The following is a 20,425-nucleotide window of genomic DNA, read 5'->3' on the forward strand; positions in this document are numbered from 1 at the left end:
TTTGACTGATTTTATTAATTAAGTTTGAATGAAATAGAACAACAGCAAAAAGACAAATATCATTTAGAAAAATAGCAAGTCTGTTATAAATAGAATCAATCAATACTGATAACAAGAACAATCTTGTACAAAAGCTACTATGTTAGTATCAGAAATATCTTTAAAAATATTACTATTATTCAAGTAATCCACCATATTTCAAAAATGTAAAGATAACGATAACTTCGTAACATCAAACGTTCACAAGTAACGTGGAACATATGATGCGGAACAAGATAAACACAAAGTGCTGATCACTAAATATCATTGGAAGTTTTGTAGGCTGGTTTACATGCGTACTCTGCAATCCAGTAGAAGATGTCAGATGTGACAATTTTTTGTTTGTTTAATTAAAGACATCTGTGCATTCTGTTGTGTGTGTATGTCACATGGTTCCAACTCTTCACCTGCAACATTTGTTTTTCAAAGTCAAGCTTAAAATGAAAGAAAAAGGTTTGCACTTAATGATTTAATGAACCAAAGCCTTATTCAAACCACTACCAGACTGAAAAGTTACATACATATAAGTTACCTACCATTCAATACTTTTTCTTTCTGCTACAGAAACTTTAATATATATGAATGTGAATACACTTTGCCATCTTGTGGTAAAAGTCGTATGTAAAACCATTGATTATTTCTTGAATAGAACATTTAATAATATGCAGCTTCTACATACGGAACAATCGCATAGGCCGGATATGCTACAATATATTTATCTACAATAAGGAAATAACTTAATAACACTTCATTGGGAGGTTTGTCAAGTGTGTATTTACTTTTCAAATCTGTGAATCAGTGGACCATGGCTCATTAAAACATGTGAACGAAATATTAAAAAACACAACAGATGACAGTTTTAATTTGAAAATGCCGGTAAATCAATGTTTGATTCACTGCATTATGCTCCCCCCTTTACAGATCTGGCCGCTCCACTGGTCTGGAGTTTAAGGTCAACGTTTTTACATTTTTCTTCTTAAATTTTATTCTCCTCAAAGTTGTATCATCAACTTCTCCTCTACTTCTCTGCCCATTGTTTAGTTTGAAGTAACCCTTCCCACTACCTCTCTCTCTCTCTTTTTTCTTTCTCTCTCTCTCTCTCGCATTAATTAACACTTTTTTTTGTTTTGAAGTTTTGGGCTTTATATTGTTTTCGGATATTTACCAGTCAGGCGAGCACCCCGCCATCACGAAGGAGGACATCTGGTTTCTAAAGATCATGTGAAATTTAAAGTGAGGTGCCAGCTACAATGTGCTGGACATGCTTCTCTTATTTAATACAAACATTACTTTAAAAGAAGATGCTTACGTTTACTTTGCTGTCAGAGAGTCAACTTCCTCGACATGTGTATAATGCTGTGCAAGGCATTCTCAAATAGTCAACACACAAGATATATAAGATCTAACCACAAGTCTCTACAAGGAATGCAGTTAAATGAGGTGTATCTATACACGTACATGTCACATTGAGTACAATGACATTTAGTTCTATACTACACAGACATGACTTAATGAAATGATTTTTTTTTATATCTCTTCAATCTCATCACAAAAGATGTGGCCTGCATTTCTTTTTAAACTTAAAGATCCTACTACACTTCTTTTTTTTTTCCTACATTCGTTTTGATTCCATTGCAGAGTTGTTGTTTTTTTGGTCAACATTTTCTACAAGTTTGAAGACATTGAAATCTACATAAACTCAAATGTTCATCTCCGTCGATACTTATATAAATGAATTACAGTCCTTATTTTTTTTTATATTACATAATTATTTGCAATAAGAAATACATCCTATGCCAACTGCGACTGTACTAAATCTAACAACACCCGAATTCCTTGTCATCACTTAGAGTGGACTCTACATATATTCTCAAATATCTCATGGTAAAGTATGAAACTTGTGTTGTTAGATTTTAAAAAAAATTTCTTTCACTCTGTAAATGTTAGTGTTAAGTCCTCCATTATGATCCCGCCTCTACTCGCCACTGTGAGGGTGTTTCCGGTGACCAGGCTGTGAAGAAGAGTATGCTCCATATCTTCTGGCTCCAAGATTTTCCCATCGAACCCACGAAAGTCTGGACATTAAATCTGAGAACAAAGCAAAACATCTCGAATAAGTGGCTGGGTTCATATTATCTTCTTATCTTATAGATTACAGGACAAATTTGTTCTAGGTATAGAATTACTATGGAATAAGAAATGTGCCGCTATCTATGTGTCTTTCTGAGTAGGCCTGTTTCATTATTTTTGTTTTTCTATTTGTAAATTATGGTTCAGCATTTTATGTATTATAGATACTTTACTTTTTATTCTTCTGTCCTGAAGTGTCTCTAATTTGAGTTAATTTACTAATGGTGGTGCTCTAATCAAATTCGAAAATTCGTTTGTTATAAATCTCACTGCTCTATTTTGTATTTGTTCTAGTTTCTTAATGTTTTCTTGAGTAGATGGATCCCTGATTTGATGTGCCTATTCTACTATTGGCCTAACAAAGATTAAATAACATTTTAGTTTTACGTTCTTGTTTGATTTGTAAAAAATTCTTATTGTATTTCTTTATTATATAAAAAAAAAAGCTAGCCAGTAATCGATACAACTTTTCTCGTGTTCTTAGTGTGTATACGGTGTACAACTTTATTAAGCTAAGTAAATTGTTAATACAGATGATGCTTCATACTGTAAAAAATGGAAGAATGATATTGAAGTTACAAATACAAAAAAACAACACTATAAAAAGTATTTTAATCTTCGTTGTTGTTATTTTTATTTGTCTTACCTTCTATTTCCTTTGACATCCAATACTATTGTTTGTTTAATGTTTAAAACTTCAATGTATTTGTTCAAATTAAAATATATCACAGTTGTTTGATACCATGAATATAATTACAATCAATTAACTTAACTCAGCCTAAAGTATACTATGAGTCTCTCTTACCGCTAGTATTCCATTCAGAGTGATTTTCTTTCCGGCCGTGTATACTGGCCTCCACGAACTCCAATGGATCTGTCCCTGATACAAGAATGTCTCTCAGCAAGGCAATGTAGGCGATAGCGAGTCGCAGCGTGTCAATCTTGGAAAGTCTTTTCTCAAAAGGAAATGTCGGCACGTGCAGGCGTAGCTCCTCGAAGGCTCCGTTGATGCTCATCATTCTCTTTCTTTCCCTGACATTGGCTGCAGCCCGAGGTACGCCACCGTATTGGAAAGAGCAGTAAGAATTGGTTGCATCTAGAGAAACAAAATAACTAGGTGGTCTAACTTCTCGAGCTAACAAGGAACAGATCAAACTTTCGCAACGAAAACAAAATAATGTAACACACATTCAATTTAGTTCTACATCTTACAAAGTAACTCAAAATTTTTAAAGAAGCATATAGGCCTATATCTAGGTTAATATTTCATTATTTTAATTAACTTTAAACCCTTTCGATTAATTTACTCAAAACATTTTATTTGAAAGCTTATTAGCATATTTAGCTTTAATACATTTAATAAATTTAATAAATCTTAATTAGTGAAGTAGCCTACTAAACAATTAATGAATTATTGTTTAGGTTTGGTAGTTGTTAAATGAGTGTGTATTATGTCACGCTTGATAGCACACAATCGGCCGACCAGCAGGAAGTCAACTGTCCTTGTTATGCAGATTTTCCTAGCGAAAAATCGATTTACATAAAGTAGTTATAGGGTCCAAAAAATGGAATCACGGGAAGGTGTTAGTAAGTTCTATCAGTGTCGTAAACTATCAAGCAATATCGCTACTATATAGATCTAGACCTATTGCAGTCAGTCGCTAGTCATCAGTCATGGTTCAATGTGGATTATTTAATGTGCTTTTTTCTCTATTGGATTACACTTTTACTCTTGCATCTTTTCAATGTTTTATTTCCACTACTCTATTCAAGTTTTATACTTTGGACTTTGGATTATTTATTTTGTAGATCTGCGTTTGAAGGCATTAAACTCAAGAAAAATATATTCATCGCATTGTTCCTCCAATGTATTCTAGCAGTGAGATATAAAGGAAACCTGAATTCGAGTATGTCATAGGATTATGGAGACAATACAAAGCTTTCTTCTCAAAACCCAATGGTGACAGTGATCACAAACAATGAAATATCTTATCTTATGAAATACAGACGCTAATTCAAAACGACCTAGCCGTGATTCTAGGTCAATGTAGCCATGCATGTTAAACAATGACTTAAATTCTGGCCAGTCATTGGTTTTCCTGACTGACTCAGGCAACCCTTTCCATGCTTTAATAGCAATAGCACAATATTATAACATGTCAATGCCCAGCCAAATAAAATCTACGGCAATGTTTCTTTGCGTGTGCAATTATTGCATGTGTCTGCTTTCAAGTGCTTTGCCATATTATCCAATAATTAGGATTTCCCCTACTGATGAAAAGAGTTTTAATGAACGTTATTCATTCAAATATTCCCAGTCAGACAGCATCTTTGTTGGCGTCAGTGGGACAAATTATTTATAGATCCTGCTAGGTCTGGGTAGCCATGTTCAATACTACAGTGTTCCTTAAACTTGAGATCAAAGTTCACAGATTGATACTGTTATTACTGTACTGGAGACGAGGGTAGGGGTAAAATATCACTAATATGAGGTACAATTAGATGTAATAATACCTTCATCTTATCTTATAAGTTACAGACGTTCTTTCAAAAGAAAAAGTCATACGCGCACTCATGTGTTAAGTTAATCGTGCATGTTAATTAGAGACTTTTCTGACTGATTCAGGCAACCCGTTCAAATGGCACTTGGAAAGAAAGAGCACTTGTACGAATTAATCCAAGCATATGGTATTAGAAATTAGTTAAAATGGGAAATAAGTGATTTTCACATTAAAATTTTAAATTAAGCATTATAAACATCTATACATTTTGATAGCACAATCAATACTAAGAATAATTATAATACATAGAAATATTTGAAAGTTAAAGGAAAATCTTGTATTTCTTACAGTCGAGTCCGAAAACTCGGTAAACGTTAACTCGTGAGTTCAGATAACTATTTTATCTTTGTGCCTTTATTCAGTCTTTCTTTATAATTCAAGGCTTTCAGAATATTCAAATGACTTACTAGACCTGCTTCGAGCAAAGTGGGAAATACAGATTTTAAGTTTTTTATGAATAATATAACAATTTATTTGTGGTCTTAAAGCGTGGATATGGCGGCCTGGTCGTTTTGGTATGAGCTCTGGACTGTCGTTCGGTGGTGGTTCAAACCCTGCCCGCTGCCATTCCCCGTCGTCTTGCAGGAGGTTTGGGCTAGGATGTAATAACCACCAGAATCCAAAGAAACATCCGAAACGTGTAAAACATTTTTTAAAACAACAACGACGGTCTGAATGTATTTGTTGTGCCATCGCTTTATCATGTTATGTAGATCATCGATACAAATAACAGAAGATGTTTCATAGTGTGTGTTCTAGGCAAGATGATGGGTTAATAGGACTTAGAATCCACGTGACTAGATCTTGGTTTAGCTGCTAAAACCTTTTGCTATGATGAATGTGGGAAACATGCGCAGCTTCGTGATTTTATTGATCATTTGTAGGCCTGAAATATTTGACACAATTCACGACGCTTGCTACTGCGGAAAGGACATGTTGAAAGAGAGCTAGTATCCAATAGAAGAACTTCAACTGTCATGCCACTTAACTATATAATTGTATAATGCTAGAAGAAACTTAAGGTATTTTCTGATTTCATTTCTTGCTGTTGATCTAATTGACCTTAAGAATAGATACAAACAGATTGTCCAGTGAAAAGCTGGGGAATAGCTAAGTAGGCCTACTGTAAGAAGAAAATGTCGGGGACAGAATTACACACCTATATTAACAATCCAGTGAACGATTTGTCGGATGGATTGGTCGTGCGGCATGTGCACTGGACTGTCATTCGGTGGTCCCGGCTTCATACCATGCCCTTTTTTTATATCCTCCTAATGTACTATTTTTGACTAACTTATATTTGTTTCAAAGCTTATATCAACTCACTCTGTCTGGTACATGTTGTACTAGTTTTTTTTTTCCCACACCCAAATCTCGGATCAAGCTGAAATTTCGCACAATTTTTTTACCAAATAAAAACAAGCATCAATAATTTCGCTAAAAAAAATGGTAAAAATATTTGTAATCGCGCTGATTTATTATTGTTAGTCAAGATCTATTACAAATTTAATTACATAACTCATCCAAACTACTTGATATCATAAACTTTGTTGATTTTCTTTTTATTTTATTTTAGTTTTCTTGTTTATCCCTTCCCTAAACTCTAGAGAAGTTCCGATAAATGACCGCCTAGTCTCTTGCCTTGTAGCTTATAAATCCTCTCATACCTACACATCGCAATGGGTCAAACTTACCGTGAGGGTCTTGATAACCAAATGAGCTCCCCTGTTCATAATATTCATAGACTCGGTCATCGTCTGCCTCGGGCAGTGCAGAGCGCTCCTCCAGGTTAGAATATTCGGACATTGTCCCAGAATAGTTGTGCATGACGTCAGATTGGTTACCATGATGAGAATAAGGATGTTGTTTGGACAAATATGCACACGAGGGATAGTCTTCTACAGGACTGGCAGATTTAATAAAAAGCAAAAAAGACATAAATTGAGTGCCCATTCCGGTAGATAGGACTAACATTTAACTTTAATTAATTCTTCCCTAAACTTTCTATGAAAGCTAAATATTTAAGCTTTCTTTTTTAAATTAATTTTGACTAGATTCACTTATTTTTAATTTAAAATGTGATTTATTTTTAAGAGAATTGGGAAAGCTTCTAACCATAGATATAAATAAATATAGACTGGAAAAAGGAAATAACTTCATGTAACTAGAAAACATGTATATCTATTGTTGTCGGATTTCCGAATTCTGAAAAGTTGCATGATCTTCAGTCTTAGAGATTAAACAAAGCTACACTTCTGTATAATAAAGTACACAAAATTGCAAGTCACAAATGTTCGTTTCATAAAACTCTTTTATCGGCCAGTCTATAGTTATTTATGTCTATGCTTCTAACAATGTCAACCATTTTTATCATGCGGCTAAGAGAAGAAGGGAGCGAACTGCCCACCTGCCCAGATCAGCGATTAATGTGTCACATTATGACATTATTGTCCCTTAACAATGCGGCCTACAAAATAGACCAATTGATGCCTATTTCTCGCTTTCTTCCAGTAGGAAATGGAGATTTTTTTAAAGTTAATTATTGCAAAATCATATTTCTCCACATCAACTCTGCCCTTTGTAATTAGAAATTAACATACAATTAAATGTATAATAGGCCTACCAAAAAGAAATAGTTTTCTGTACTTTGTATATATATATATTTAGGCTACTGCAAGAGAATTCAGATTAAATAAAATAAATTAACAACAATTTAAAAAATGCATCTAGGGTTTTCTTTTAAAAAATATTATTAATGAGAAAAGAACAATTATCTGAAAATTTTTTCCTCCACAGAAACGAAATTCATTCAAATGAAGGATTCACTTTTACGCCAACGCCCAAGTCAGTCTCAATCATATATTCTTGAATTAGTTGATACTTAAATTATAGAGCCCAATCAAATACACGATAAGCTTTACTTTTGCAACTAATATTATTGTCAATTAGTTATTCTCCTATTTTCTAGAATATTCAAAAGCTACTGATGCTAATTGATAATTTTTATAGCTATAAAGTAAACTACAAGATACACTTGAAGAAAACGAATTTCATACAATTGCGTGTGCTCTGAAGTAGTTTGCTCGTATCTAGTGTAACTCGACTCCTCGATGGACGGACACACCGATTCATCCATTAGACTGGAGCTGTTTAAGTCAAGCAAGTTACAGAAACTTTCTTGATATCCTGACATCCTGGTTGAAAAACTAATCACACAGATTTTCTTAATTGAAGCTTAAATCAAGCTTGCGGCATTGTATGACTAGTGCTAGATACAACATACTCTATAACTAGCAAACAGCGACATTGATGTCAAGTACACGGTTTGATACATAACGGAATATAGGACGAATGTTATATCACTGCGTATTGAAACGATTGTCACAAAGTCACAGCTTGGATACTGCTGCAAGTTGGTCAAGCAAACGCTTGGGTATGATAACATGTCAACGCAGCTTTGCATTGCTTTAAATACTAACTCGTGTGCTGGCTCGAGGGGTAGGGGTGAGTGCACACAGAGAGAGATTAGCTAAAAACTACCTCGAGCCAAATGGTTCAGCACCAGAATTTCGATACAAAAACAAAAAAGTTAAACATTGTACAACCCTTTAACTAATCGAAGCTACCCAGACCTAATTCCGCTTCAACTTGAATCGGGCTAGGATCAGGTCTGGACGTGGGTGGGAGGAGGGGGGCATAGCTGTACTTGACACTCGCTTAAAAAGAACAATTGTAGAGAACTGGACGTCTGGACCAACTGGCTATGCTAATTATTCACCGTGAAATACCCGCTTCAGGGCACCGCGGGAGAGGGAGTCTGTTAATGCAAAGCTCTATTTAAGAGAGGCTCTGTAAGACGACTTTGTCTTGGCTTTCACCGAAGCAGCGATTTGGTTAACAGCTTCCTGTAAACAGCTCTACCCTCTTCCCTATCCCCGCCCGCAGGGCCAAAGACCCCCCGAAGGTTAACAGTGACATGACAGGAAGGCGTCACGTGGTACATTTGTCGCGTGAACATTGCACGTCCATGGCAGTGTCGAGGCGGGGCTTAAGTGTAGCGGGCAGCTCGTGGCGATGTTTTCAAGTTGTGAACGCATGAACCTGTGGTTACACGGAGGAGACGATGCCTATTTACAGATGTTCTGTTCTCTAGACTAAACTTGAGATCTTGATGAAACTGTGACATGCAACGACAATAAGTCATTCAAAGTAATGAGATTCAAAATTGAAGTTATAATTAGTATAGTAGGCTATAATTAAAAAGCGGAAAGATAATTATTTTAGAAAGTAAAAAAAAAAAATAAAAAAAACTATCAAAGTAAGGATAAAAAATTAATTAACTGTCAAATTGAATGGATACTTCTTTAATATATATTTAATTTTTTTTTTATAAATTCTGCTTGTTGTGAATATTATCTTTAAACTAAATATGCAAGCTATCAAGTTCTAAGATGTTTGCGCGATGTCTTCCAGTTTTTGCTAGGGGAAGGGAGCTAAGAAGAATTGTCATCTAATGATGCATTATTTTAGAATATTTGAAGAAGTGTAGTGCTTTGATAGTGAAATGGTGGTGGTGGTGGTTGTGGTGATGTGTGTGTGTGCGCGCACAGGTGTGTGTGTGTGTGTGTGTGTTGGTGGGTTGCCTATAATTATTAAATGATATCGTGCATTTTAAGTCTACGTGAGAGGCGACAAAGTATGTAGGTCACAAATAGGTCTGCGTTGTCAAGTGAAATACTGCATTCTTTCCTAATCTTGGAAGATAATGAAATAAATATCTAGATATAAAAATACTGTATTGCCTCCATCCTGCACAAAGTATTTTTAAAGTGATAATTGGCTCGCGCAGACCAATACCACAGGAAGATAGTGCCTTTATTATTATTAACATACTATGAGTTAATTCCAAAGTTATTTCTCTCATCTCTATAGGCCTACTAGAAATAGTTTGAACAAAGCCCGGGAAGGAAACAAGAAACATAGACTTAAATATTTGCGCTCAAATCTCATTTGATATACAGATACATTGATTTTTCTTTAAACTTTAAGAGCATACAAATTAAAGTTTTGGTATGTGTTATATCTATCTATATGATTCCATTAACATTTATTTCCACATTGACTTTTGTTAGGACCATAAATTGTATTATCTCTTACCTACATTCGTAAAAACAAAACAAAAAAATGCTTATAGACGAAATACATACATTTCACTTTGTTTATCTCACTTTGGGGGAGAAATTATTAGATGGCCCTCCTAAAGTGTCTATATTGGCGAGTCACGTGACTTATTTGAAAGGTTTTGTGATGCTTTTTAGCTGGAGCCCTTTTTGATTATTACATCATATGCATTAAACGCTCACATATTTTGGCCGGACCTCCGCCCCTCTCCTATCCATCCCATTTTTTTTACACTATGTTTGGAATCCATATTTACGTAATAAATGTTTATTAAAGCTAGTCCATTTAGTCTTTTATTTTTATTTTATCGGAATGGTGTTTTAAAGTGTTTTGTATGCTAGACAAGTTTCTTTCTGAAAGGTCCCAAGCGGGGATCTGGTGCAGATCACTGGCACAAAGATTCCCTTTTCTCTAATAAAGAAGAGTGCAGAGTTAAGATTTTTATAAACTCTTTAATATGAGAATAAATAGACAAACTACAAGGCCGATTTACAAAACACTCACACGCTTTATTCAACCGTATTAGGGAACGCACAACACACATTTCTTAGTAAGCTTAGGGAACTAACTCTCATACATCTTATAATAGCCTACATCAACATGCAGGTCAAAAAAAATAGTTCATTCTAGTAAAAAAAAAAAAAGTTGCAGGTATAATAAATAAGGAGGCAGCGCTGGTAAATAGGCCTACTATTTTCGAAGGATATTCGTGGTAAATTTAGCGCGCATACGTCTGTAATGGACTTATCTTCATGTTAATCAAGACGACATGTCTTTTTTTTTTTTTTTTTTGTTGTTGTTGTTTTGGAATCAAATTAAGTAGTTAACATAACGACAGTAGGGGAAGAAAGTCGAGAGGAATCACGTTAGAGGAGACTTTTTGAAATGTATTTTCAAAGAGCTTTGAGTGAATATTGTAGGAGACGCCTCATACCAAAACGGAATATATTAAAAATATTTGAATTGTTGAAACATTGGTTATGTCCTTTTATTTCATTGATATTCAAACATGGGTGGATAAATACAATGAAACTTCATGTACAACTTTTTTTTATGCCCCATTTAAAAAAAAAATTGACTGGCTTCGCTCCCCCACCTCCCTTTGTCAGGACGTCGGGCACCTCTAGAGAGTTGCTGGATGCGCGCTCACAGTTTGAGAAACACTCGCCTAAAATATGTAAACCGGATATTTACCAATCGAAATGCAAACAAAGAGGAGACTACTGTGTTTCAGATTTATAGTGAAAATCCCCAATAAACTTTTTTTTTTGTTTCTCTTACTTATTGTTTGGTTGACAAGGCAACAGATTCTAATTTTTAAATGTCAAATATGAACAACCATTTAGGTAAGATTTGTGTTTCTTTTTTAAATATTCGCATATTCTCATTTCAATTGTCATTACATGAAGATAATGCCCTTTTAGAATACCTAACACTTTTGTTTGAGGACATACAAAAATACAAACATTCATAATGCATATTTTGAATAGAAATCAGAGCACATAAACACATGATGCGCGTCCATTTCCGGTTCAGATAAGTGTTTGTAATCTTATGGATACAAACGGTAGTTTAGATTAATCATTACTCTACACGTTTTCTAAGTTTAAAGAACTAATAGACATGAATTTATTAAGTTCGTATTAAGCCAAGACATTTCTGAAAATTGACAGTCTAGATCTACTAATCTACATAACGGGGAAATAGGTTTTCAAATTGTCATACTAGCTAAAAGATATAAATATAATGATATAGATTAGATAATAGATCTAGTCTAGATAAAAAATATATTTATATTAGATCTGTCTAGGATCTAGTATTTAGAACTAAATATTTATTGTAGATCTAGATTATAATCCAGATTCTATAAAGTAAGAAATTACCTCAAGCTACGAGCCTACGACTTATTTTAAACGTAAACTTCTTTACCTTGTGCTTGATTAGAAACGTTACGAACTAAGATCATGCATGGTCAACTTTAAATATTCCCAAGTCTCTGTTGGTGAGGCTGTCGTAAATAGATGTGGTACATTCTTCTTGAGACATGACGTTGTCAAATGACTATCACCTGTGGATAACGATACTTCTTTTTTTATATTTACCTTCAGGTTAGTGCTTGCTTTTGGTTTACTATTTGTTATTTTAATTATTACATCTCGATCTGTGTTTCTCAACCTTTTGCATAAGAAGCCCCCAATTTCACTGAAGAAAATAAGATGTCCGCACGGTGGCGCACAGTATCCCTTCTCCTTTTAGAATCAACTAATGAACCTTGAATAGCGCTTTAGTGATTTTCTGAATTTCGAACTGCTGAAATGCATTATCCTGGCCTATAATAGCTCAAAATTCATCATAGTAAAAAATAAAATTGAAGGCCACATAAAAAAAGTGATTGGAAGGGCCGATACTGAAATACAAGAGACGTTTGAGGCAGAAGTAGCGGACCAAACTAAATCACAAACAAGATGTCATCAGAGCGATGGTGACCTACTGCGCTCTGGAGAAATTCTGCAAGAAACGTTCGAGTCTGTCTTTGTTGCTTTTGCCTCTTGCGAAAACTATATAAAAGGTCCAGCATTTAAAGGAAAATAACTTTCTTAAATAAAAATATTAATATAAAATACAGTCAACTTGCTTAATATATAATTAAGCCCATAGACCTAATTCTTTTTGCTTCTCATTATTTTTGCATTTTTGTTTTAGTATAATAACAATATCTAGATTAATCCCGATTCACTTCTCTAGTTCTTTTTTTTTTGGATCAACTTAACTCTCTGTAACCAAACTTTACGGAACCGAAATGTAATTATTATTATTATTATTATTATTATTATTATTAGTATAGTAGACACGGGTAAATCTAAACAGGTCACATCTTAACAAATCGAATTTTTTAAAGTGTCTAGAAACCATCATAAGAATAGTGTGCTTAATGTTAAATAATCTTAAATAGGGCCTATAAAAGTTACTTCAACATTTAAATTCATTGTATAGCACTCCTTTGGTTTGACTCTCACATAAAGTAGCCTTACTTTCTTTAGAGTTTGACCATCATAGAACGTAGCCTTACTTTCTTTAGAGTTAGACCATCATAGAACGTAGCCTTACTTTCTTTAGAGTTAGACCTTCATATAAGGTAGCCTTACTTGCGTTTGAGTTAGACCTTAATATAAAGTAGCCTTACTTGAGTTTGAGTTAGAACTTCGTATAAAGTAACCTTTCTTGAGTTTGAGTTAGACCTTAATATAAAGTAGCCTTACTTGAGTTTGAGTTAGACCTTAATATAAATTAGCCTTACTTGAGTTTGAGTTAGACCTTAATATAAAGTAGCCTTACTTGAGTTTGAGTTAGACCTTAATATAAAGTAGCCTTACTTGAGTTTGAGTTAGACCTTAATATAAATTAGCCTTAGTTTTGTTTCGCCACGATTAAAAGAAATTGCTGACTTCTTGGAGTATGCGAACAGACAAATAGCTACGTGTACAATTACATATCTACACGTGATCGAATGACATTACAAACTACATAGGCTTATATTGTAACGAATCTAAGGCAGGCGACTCAAAAGGGGTAGCATGGTAAAAGATAAATGGTAAAATGATGGGTTTTTTTTTTATACAGATAAGAAAAGGTGTAAGATAATCACAGCAAACATAAATATCAAGCTTAGTTATCAGGTCCTCCATCCCTCGTGTTCACTGACGTCGCCTCTATATCTTCACTTTCCTTTAAGGTTTACAGACCGATTGCTTTCACAAACCAACAGGAATGGTTCCCAGTTTCTAGAACGATCCTTCCAAAGTTTCCTCACACAACTTTTTGACCAGACAACCGACAAAGAGAACGGACTCTACTTTTCACCTTACTGAATCGTCCACTAACGACGCTCCTTTCGTTACTCTAGCTAGGCGAATCGGCCCGAATTTGCCAACAAGACGTTTTGTTCAAGTCTCTCCACTTCTCATGTAAACATCCCGTCCATATTCAGCGATCAAATAGTTCGCTGGTGCGCACAACAAGCGCGTGTGCGAGGCAGGGTTACAAAAAAAAAAATATACTGCCTGCCCATGTCTCGGGCTGGACTCCTAGACTGACGAATGCACACTCAGACGTGTATAGGCTTACTAGGCACCAAAGATCTGAATTGTAGTTTCCACCAACCAACTACGAGGCTCGGAACTTGAGATCCCTAGTTTGAAGTAGTTTAAAAAATTAGTGTTAATAAGAAAAAAAAAAGGGAGGGAGGGTGAATGAGAACTGGATGGTTGGTGCAACTCTCGTTTTATTATTAGATTGTTCTCACCTCTGAGTATGATCTTTTATCTAACCGATGTCGTTAAGTCAAGAGTTTGTCATGTCAAGAAAATACTACAACTGGGATAAAAGTAAAATCTTAAATGCTTCTTATCGTCTAGCAGAATTGTTAGATCTACAAACATGTACCAACCAAAGTTAGTCCCAATTGTCTTAAATTTATTTGATTTTCTTGCTTAGAACAGAAGATAATTGGAATAACAATATAGATTACACTGAAACCATTGAACACGTAGAATTTGTAAACTTTTTTCAAAAACTAGATAATTTAAAAAGCAGAGAGCCTCGATGCTCGCATTTAGAGCTGTGGTTAGGTCATTATCAAATATGGTTTTCTTTCATATGAAGTGCCTCAAACTTGTTTTAACGAAGCTGTCAAAACAACAACAGCGCTACCTAAACGTTTATGCTTTGTCAAATAGTTATTGTATTTTTTTTTTCAGAGCTGCTGGCTTTTAAGTGTTACATTTGCAATTCTTACACCGACGCTCAATGCATGGGAAATGACTTGGACAAATTTAAAATGGAGTGCAAAGGAGCAGCTGTAGGATGTAGAAAGATACACTTCTTCGGTAAGTCATTTGTCTTGTTGCTTGATTCAGGCAATCTGTATCGTACTATTCTGACAATTGATAAGTTATCTCTACCTTAAGCCTAGTTGAACTACATGTATGACCCGCCTTTTTTTAACAACCATCATCTTATAAATTAAGACGTTATTTACAAAAAAAGAATACGCGTATCCGTGTATTAACGTGGTCTTTCCTCAAGTGGCAATTGAATGACAGACAGCCGACCACTTTGTCCAGATCTGGTCAATGGCGGATCCGGGAAGGGGTGGGCGGTAGATGTGATTTCCCCCCCCCCCCCCTTTTTTTTTTTTCGTATTTTTTTAAAGCTATCATTCATTAGATTTTAAAAGCAAAACAATTGTTACGGTTTTTAAGATTGAATATGTATAAAGTGTTGTTTTTTTTTTATTATTATTTGTTTCTATAAACGTACACTTTTCAAATCAAACACAAGTGTTCCCTTACATAGTAAAAATGTATTATTGTAAATAAAAACAAGAATAAAATATACGGCAAGCATGCTATTAAAACATAAGGCTATGTAAAATATATGTAGGCCTATGCATTGCTCCATTTCAATATACTCATTACAGTGAAATATACCGATCAAGACAACACAGAAGAACGAATAGAGCGCCAGTGTGCTAAAACAAGTCAAGGTTACGGCTGTAAGCAAGTGTTCGGTACCAATGGGAAGAGGTTCAAGTCCTTGAACTGTGAGTGTGGTTCAGATTTGTGTAACACAGGCACCACTCCAAGGCTTTCATGCTGTTTCCTAATGCTGTCCACGCTGGCCAGTTTATTATTCTACCTGAAGAGTGACTAATGGTATCCAAAGAATCTACACTTAATTGTCTCACTAGACGATGTCCATTACTATTATCTTTTTTTTTTTCATTTATAAATACATACCACTGGTTTCATGGCTGATTTTTGTTTTTTGAAATATTAAGTTTTTTGTGGCCCTGAAAGTTTTGAAGATTTTGATCTGATTTTGTTAGACAGACAATTGATAAAATGGATGCCATTTTTTTCGAGTAGACAGCACTATAGACGCCTCATATTTCCTTTAGTTGAAGCCTCAAAGTAAGCTAGAGTTGATGAAGAAAAGCAAATTCAAAGGATTTGAGCTGATGTAAGGCTGAAGTGATGTTGATGAAGTGTGTGTATGAATCAGTTGATTTGTGTAAAATATTTCAAGTGATAAATTATGAGTGGAACATTCTATTTTATATTAGTAAAATCAGCTGTTTGTCTGTGAATAAATGACTTGAGACTTGATTGTATGTAAATGCATAAGCAAATAATGTTCAACTACACTAGTATATTGTGTATGTTAGTCACTATCAAGGAATCTGTCAATGTTGATAGAAATGCTTGTAATTGAGTGAGCTAAACATAAATCACATCAGAAAATTGACTTATAATTTATTGTAGGCAAATGGCTTATAAATAGAATTTATTTTGAAAAGATAAATGACTTAGCATAATATGTAGGCATGTATGCTTATAAATATGATTTATGCTGAATAGCAAAATGACTTAATGAATAGGCCTTTAGGCTTATAAATGACTAATCATGAATTGTAAGCTGATCTGCCTATAAAAGAATTTGAATAGATAAATGACTAATTATGAATTGGAAGCCTACAGTCTTGATAAATGACTTATAATGAAGTGTAGGTGTAAAGACTTATAAATAAAAGTATATAGAATATATGGCTAAATCATATTATTTGTTTTTACTTCTATTGAAATATCACACATTATGATAAGAGCTACAATAACAGAATATTAAACATATATTCATATCAATGTGATTCATTAAACATGTCTTTATATCAATGTGATTTACTAATCATATCTTTAGATCAATGAGATTCACTTAACATCTCTATATTAATGTGATTCAATTAAAATATTTAGACCAATGTGATTCACTTAACATATCTTTAGATCAATGTGATTCACTAAACATATCTATAGATCAATAGTGTTGAATGTGGAGATATATAAATACTGTGAGGATAATTTGTATTCACATGTTTTCAGATTGCTTTTATATTATTAGTTTACATCGTAGAACAAAAGATACAGGAAAGATTAGAAAAGCTGACTGAAGTTGTGTTATGATAATTTGTTTATTGTTATGATTTATAAGGTAAACACTCAATGCCTCATGCTAAACTCATTTTGTTTTTTTTTTTAAAAGATCATAATTTATGAGAGCCCCTTTTTTAAAAAATTATGCTGAAGTGGGGTTTTTTGGCAGTAAAGTACGATAGTCCAATTTTTTTCTGTTCTTTTTTTCAAACACTTAAGTCAAAATAGAAATATAGTAATTTATTTTGAATTTTTAAAAAAATGTTGTGTTGGTGTTTGTTGCAAGAGATAACAAAAATTGTAATCACTGACCAAGGAATGGAAGCATACTAATGTGTCTTTATATGACTAGTATGAACAAGGTTGTAGTTTTTAAATTATTTAAAAGTTTGGGGATTTTTTTTGCTTTTTTTTTCTGATAAAATAATAAGCCATAAAATATTGGAATAAAAATATTTATTGTGTTACAAATTCTTGATTAATAAATATTTTATTTGCTTGTAAATGCCTTGGGGATACTACATGTACACCAATGTATACACAGTATACACTGGATATAAAAGGCTCAGTACACAAAAAAAAGTGAAGTATTTTAATTTCAGTCAATGTGTAAATTTTAAGCCATACAGCTATCATATTTGTTTTACAAAATAACACACACATTAATAGTGGCTTATTGAAGTCCTAAAGCCCACCTAAAAATTTCTCCCAGGTACACCATTGCCCATATGTCCACAAAAGAAAGAGTGGCATCAAAACATGCTCTACAACAGTACGACAACGCTTTAGCACCAAGCTACAAATGACATGGTTCTACAGTACATTTTTTCATAGTGTGTAACTTTTTGATCAATGCCCAACACTTAAAAGTGGTGAACATTTGTATCCAGCTGTGTTATTGAATTTATTGAGTATATCAAGTTCTTTTTTATACATTTCTTCCCACTGTTCTTTGGTTTCATGATCAAATCCTATCAAATGACACAAACCATGAGCAATCATTGTCTGAAAAAATAGAACAATAATAAAGGTTTTTATAATTTCTAAAATTTTTGAGTTTAAGTTGCATAAGGTGAAGATTATGAAAAAATACAGTAGTAACTGTAAAACTTATCAATAATTTAATTGACTATTGAGAAATATATTAAAAAAAAACAACAATGGGATAAATAAATAATATCCCAAGCTATCTAATAACTAATTATAGTTATAGTTAAAGATGTTTAATATGTCTAATATGATGGTAATATGGTACAACTTTTTTACAAAATTTATGATTCGGTCCTTAAGAGAGCCAAAAAGGATAATAATAATAATAATGGCAATGTCTTTGATTCAGAAGATTAAGGATGAATGCAGTGTTTCACATGGCTAGACAAACCCAGTTGTGAGCTGCATATTGTTCCACTTCTGATGCAGACAAAAGCTGATATCCACTGGGGGTCTAATTAAATTTTCATTACATCTTCTGAGCCTGTCCTCTATAGAATTTTTCCTCTGGGCCTCAAATATGTGTCCCATGGCCTTTGTGAGAGCACTCTTAATGTGACTTTTGGAAGCCATCTGCTCCCAGCTACTTTCCTCTATGCCAGTGAGATCAAAATGACACCTGAGTTGATTTTTATAGTGCTTATGGGGGACACCTCGAATCTGTTACGCTGTCATCCTTTAAGCTCGCCAAAAAAGATTGCTTTTAGTATGCCGTTATCCCTCACGCAGGATAAGTGTCTGACCCAGCACAGCTGTCAAATGGTAAGTAGTGCTTATATACTAACATCATTAAAATTTGTTACAATTTTTAAAGAACCTATAGATCTAATCTCTATGAATATGCAGTCACTAAGAGAGTTGCTCAGTTACAGATATCTCATCAAGACACAAAATGTTAATGTAATGGCATGGGTATTTTTGTGTTGTTGTTTTTTTTGACATGTTTGAGAACCTTCATTTATTTATGTTTTTGTTTTGTTTATTTACAAAAAAAAAAAAAAGATTATTTATAAAACATTTAAAATTGCGAGTCCTTTTAATAATTGTTTACATTCCATAAATGTAAAAAATTTAAAAAGATGTAATAATGAATTAAAAAAACAAAAAAAAAAACAAGCTATAATTCACAATAGTTGTGTCAGATTCAGTTACAAGGTCAAAGTATTCAACTTTTAAAAAATTTAAAACAAGAACTGAAAGGTACAAGGTTTTACTTATTCTTCACTTGATAAAGACCACATTGACTGGCTGGCCCAATTTGCTATCTATATGTTTGTAAAAATGATTGTGCGCCACTTCTAAATAATTTTTAAAATCTTATTCATAATGTTTTTGTTTTAAAAATTCAAGTTAACAGAAAATGTAGATCTATATCTATAAAAACCAATGTAATTATCTTCTCTTTTGAAGTAATGTCTGCAATATATATAAGATAAGAAGAAGATAATAAATCAATCAATTTTGTTACCAGTAATACACTGTCCAAGTCTTCTTTATGTTTCTGTGACTCTGCTTTTATGTATGGTAAAGCCAACACAATGTCCCCTAGCATTCTCTCTTCATCTTTCAAATGTAGATAACTGATGTGTTCATTTGGTTTGATCTGGAAGTTAATCATTAGTAATAATGCTAAGAACACATATTGGTATAACCACATAATATTAATATGTTTTTTTAATTAAATAAATATAAGACATATGAACTTTTTACTCTCGTATACTCACTTCATGATATGGAAATGCTAAAACATCTGTTACTTCATCACATTCCCTGTATATTTTGTTTAATTTTCTAATAGAATTATTCCTGACTAGAATAACCCCTAATTCAAATTCTTCATAACCACACAATTTTTTTAAAAGCAAAGTATTTTGATACAGTTGTTTGATGTTTAAGGTTACTGTACGCTGTAAATTTCTAATTACGACAGACATATTCTTCCCCCTTGTGTGATAAAACTTTTATGATTAGTTTCTGGCCCTTAAGCTGGTTATCTTTTCTAAATTCACTTAGATCTACTTAAGCCACTTACACTTAAGGCCAATAAAGGTGAAACTCCAAATAGGCCTCATAAAAGAATTTAATAGAGCATAGATTACCGGTATGTATACTTTTATTCTAGTCTATATCTAAAATTATATAATAAGAATGATTTATTGCTACATGCGGTGAACATTGTATTATGTAACATATACAAAATATATTTTCAAATAGACTATTAACTATAGTCACTAGTGACACTAGTGATTATAATCTAGATTCTAGATCTATCTACTTCTAGGGTAACTAGATCTATAAGTTAGTAAACTTAGTAGAAGACTAGATTGTCTAGATTCTACTAGTCTAACCTCTAATACATTTTTTTATTAAACATGCATTTAAAAAAAATAGAGAGCCTTAGCCTAGAAATCTATCTCAATGCTATCATAATCACTTTCAAAGTGTCATAATGCTAGATGGTTTTTCAAGTCGAAATTGACGGCTAAGAACGAAAGTAAAAGTAGAACCGGAAGTTTATATTTTGGATTTGCACTT

General features: G+C 33.4%; 3 protein-coding genes across 7 annotated transcripts; 1 reads left to right on the forward strand and 2 right to left on the reverse strand.

Moving 5' to 3' along the window:
- Positions 1–76: 76 nt before the first annotated feature.
- Positions 77–8,152, reverse strand: LOC106060447 (pancreas transcription factor 1 subunit alpha-like). 2 transcript variants are annotated; one of them, XM_056023747.1, is made up of 4 exons: positions 7,787–8,152; positions 6,425–6,636; positions 2,975–3,211; positions 77–2,127 (listed from the first exon to the last, which is right to left on the reverse strand). In XM_056023747.1, the coding sequence occupies exons 1-4, from the start codon at positions 7,921–7,923 to the stop codon at positions 2,015–2,017; spliced, it is 699 nt and encodes a 232-aa protein (XP_055879722.1). In that variant the 5' UTR covers positions 7,924–8,152; the 3' UTR covers positions 77–2,014. The 2 variants fall into 2 exon arrangements, with proteins under 2 accessions (XP_055879722.1, XP_013073777.2); XM_013218323.2 differs by having other exon boundaries at positions 2,975–3,265.
- A 2,960-nt stretch (positions 8,153–11,112) lies between these two features.
- Positions 11,113–15,724, forward strand: LOC106060464 (uncharacterized). The gene is made up of 4 exons (XM_013218353.2): positions 11,113–11,257; positions 11,856–12,019; positions 14,669–14,797; positions 15,391–15,724. Exons 2-4 carry the CDS (start codon positions 11,956–11,958, stop codon positions 15,621–15,623), a joined length of 426 nt encoding a protein of 141 aa, XP_013073807.2. The 5' UTR covers positions 11,113–11,257; positions 11,856–11,955; the 3' UTR covers positions 15,624–15,724.
- A 1,264-nt stretch (positions 15,725–16,988) lies between these two features.
- LOC106060463 (endoribonuclease YbeY-like) lies at positions 16,989–20,415 on the reverse strand. Of its 4 annotated transcripts, none has more exons than XM_056023814.1 (4): positions 20,325–20,415; positions 19,615–19,834; positions 19,359–19,493; positions 16,989–17,905 (listed from the first exon to the last, which is right to left on the reverse strand). In XM_056023814.1, exons 2-4 carry the CDS (start codon positions 19,822–19,824, stop codon positions 17,750–17,752), a joined length of 501 nt encoding a protein of 166 aa, XP_055879789.1. In that variant the 5' UTR covers positions 19,825–19,834; positions 20,325–20,415; the 3' UTR covers positions 16,989–17,749. The 4 variants fall into 4 exon arrangements, with proteins under 4 accessions (XP_055879789.1, XP_055879782.1, XP_055879774.1 ...); XM_056023807.1 differs by having other exon boundaries at positions 19,615–19,957; XM_056023799.1 differs by having other exon boundaries at positions 19,615–20,019; positions 20,325–20,370.
- Between the last annotated feature and the right edge of the window lie 10 nt (positions 20,416–20,425).

This window comes from Biomphalaria glabrata, chromosome 1 (genome assembly GCF_947242115.1).
Source record: "Biomphalaria glabrata chromosome 1, xgBioGlab47.1, whole genome shotgun sequence".
Lineage (NCBI taxonomy): Eukaryota > Metazoa > Mollusca > Gastropoda > Planorbidae > Biomphalaria > Biomphalaria glabrata.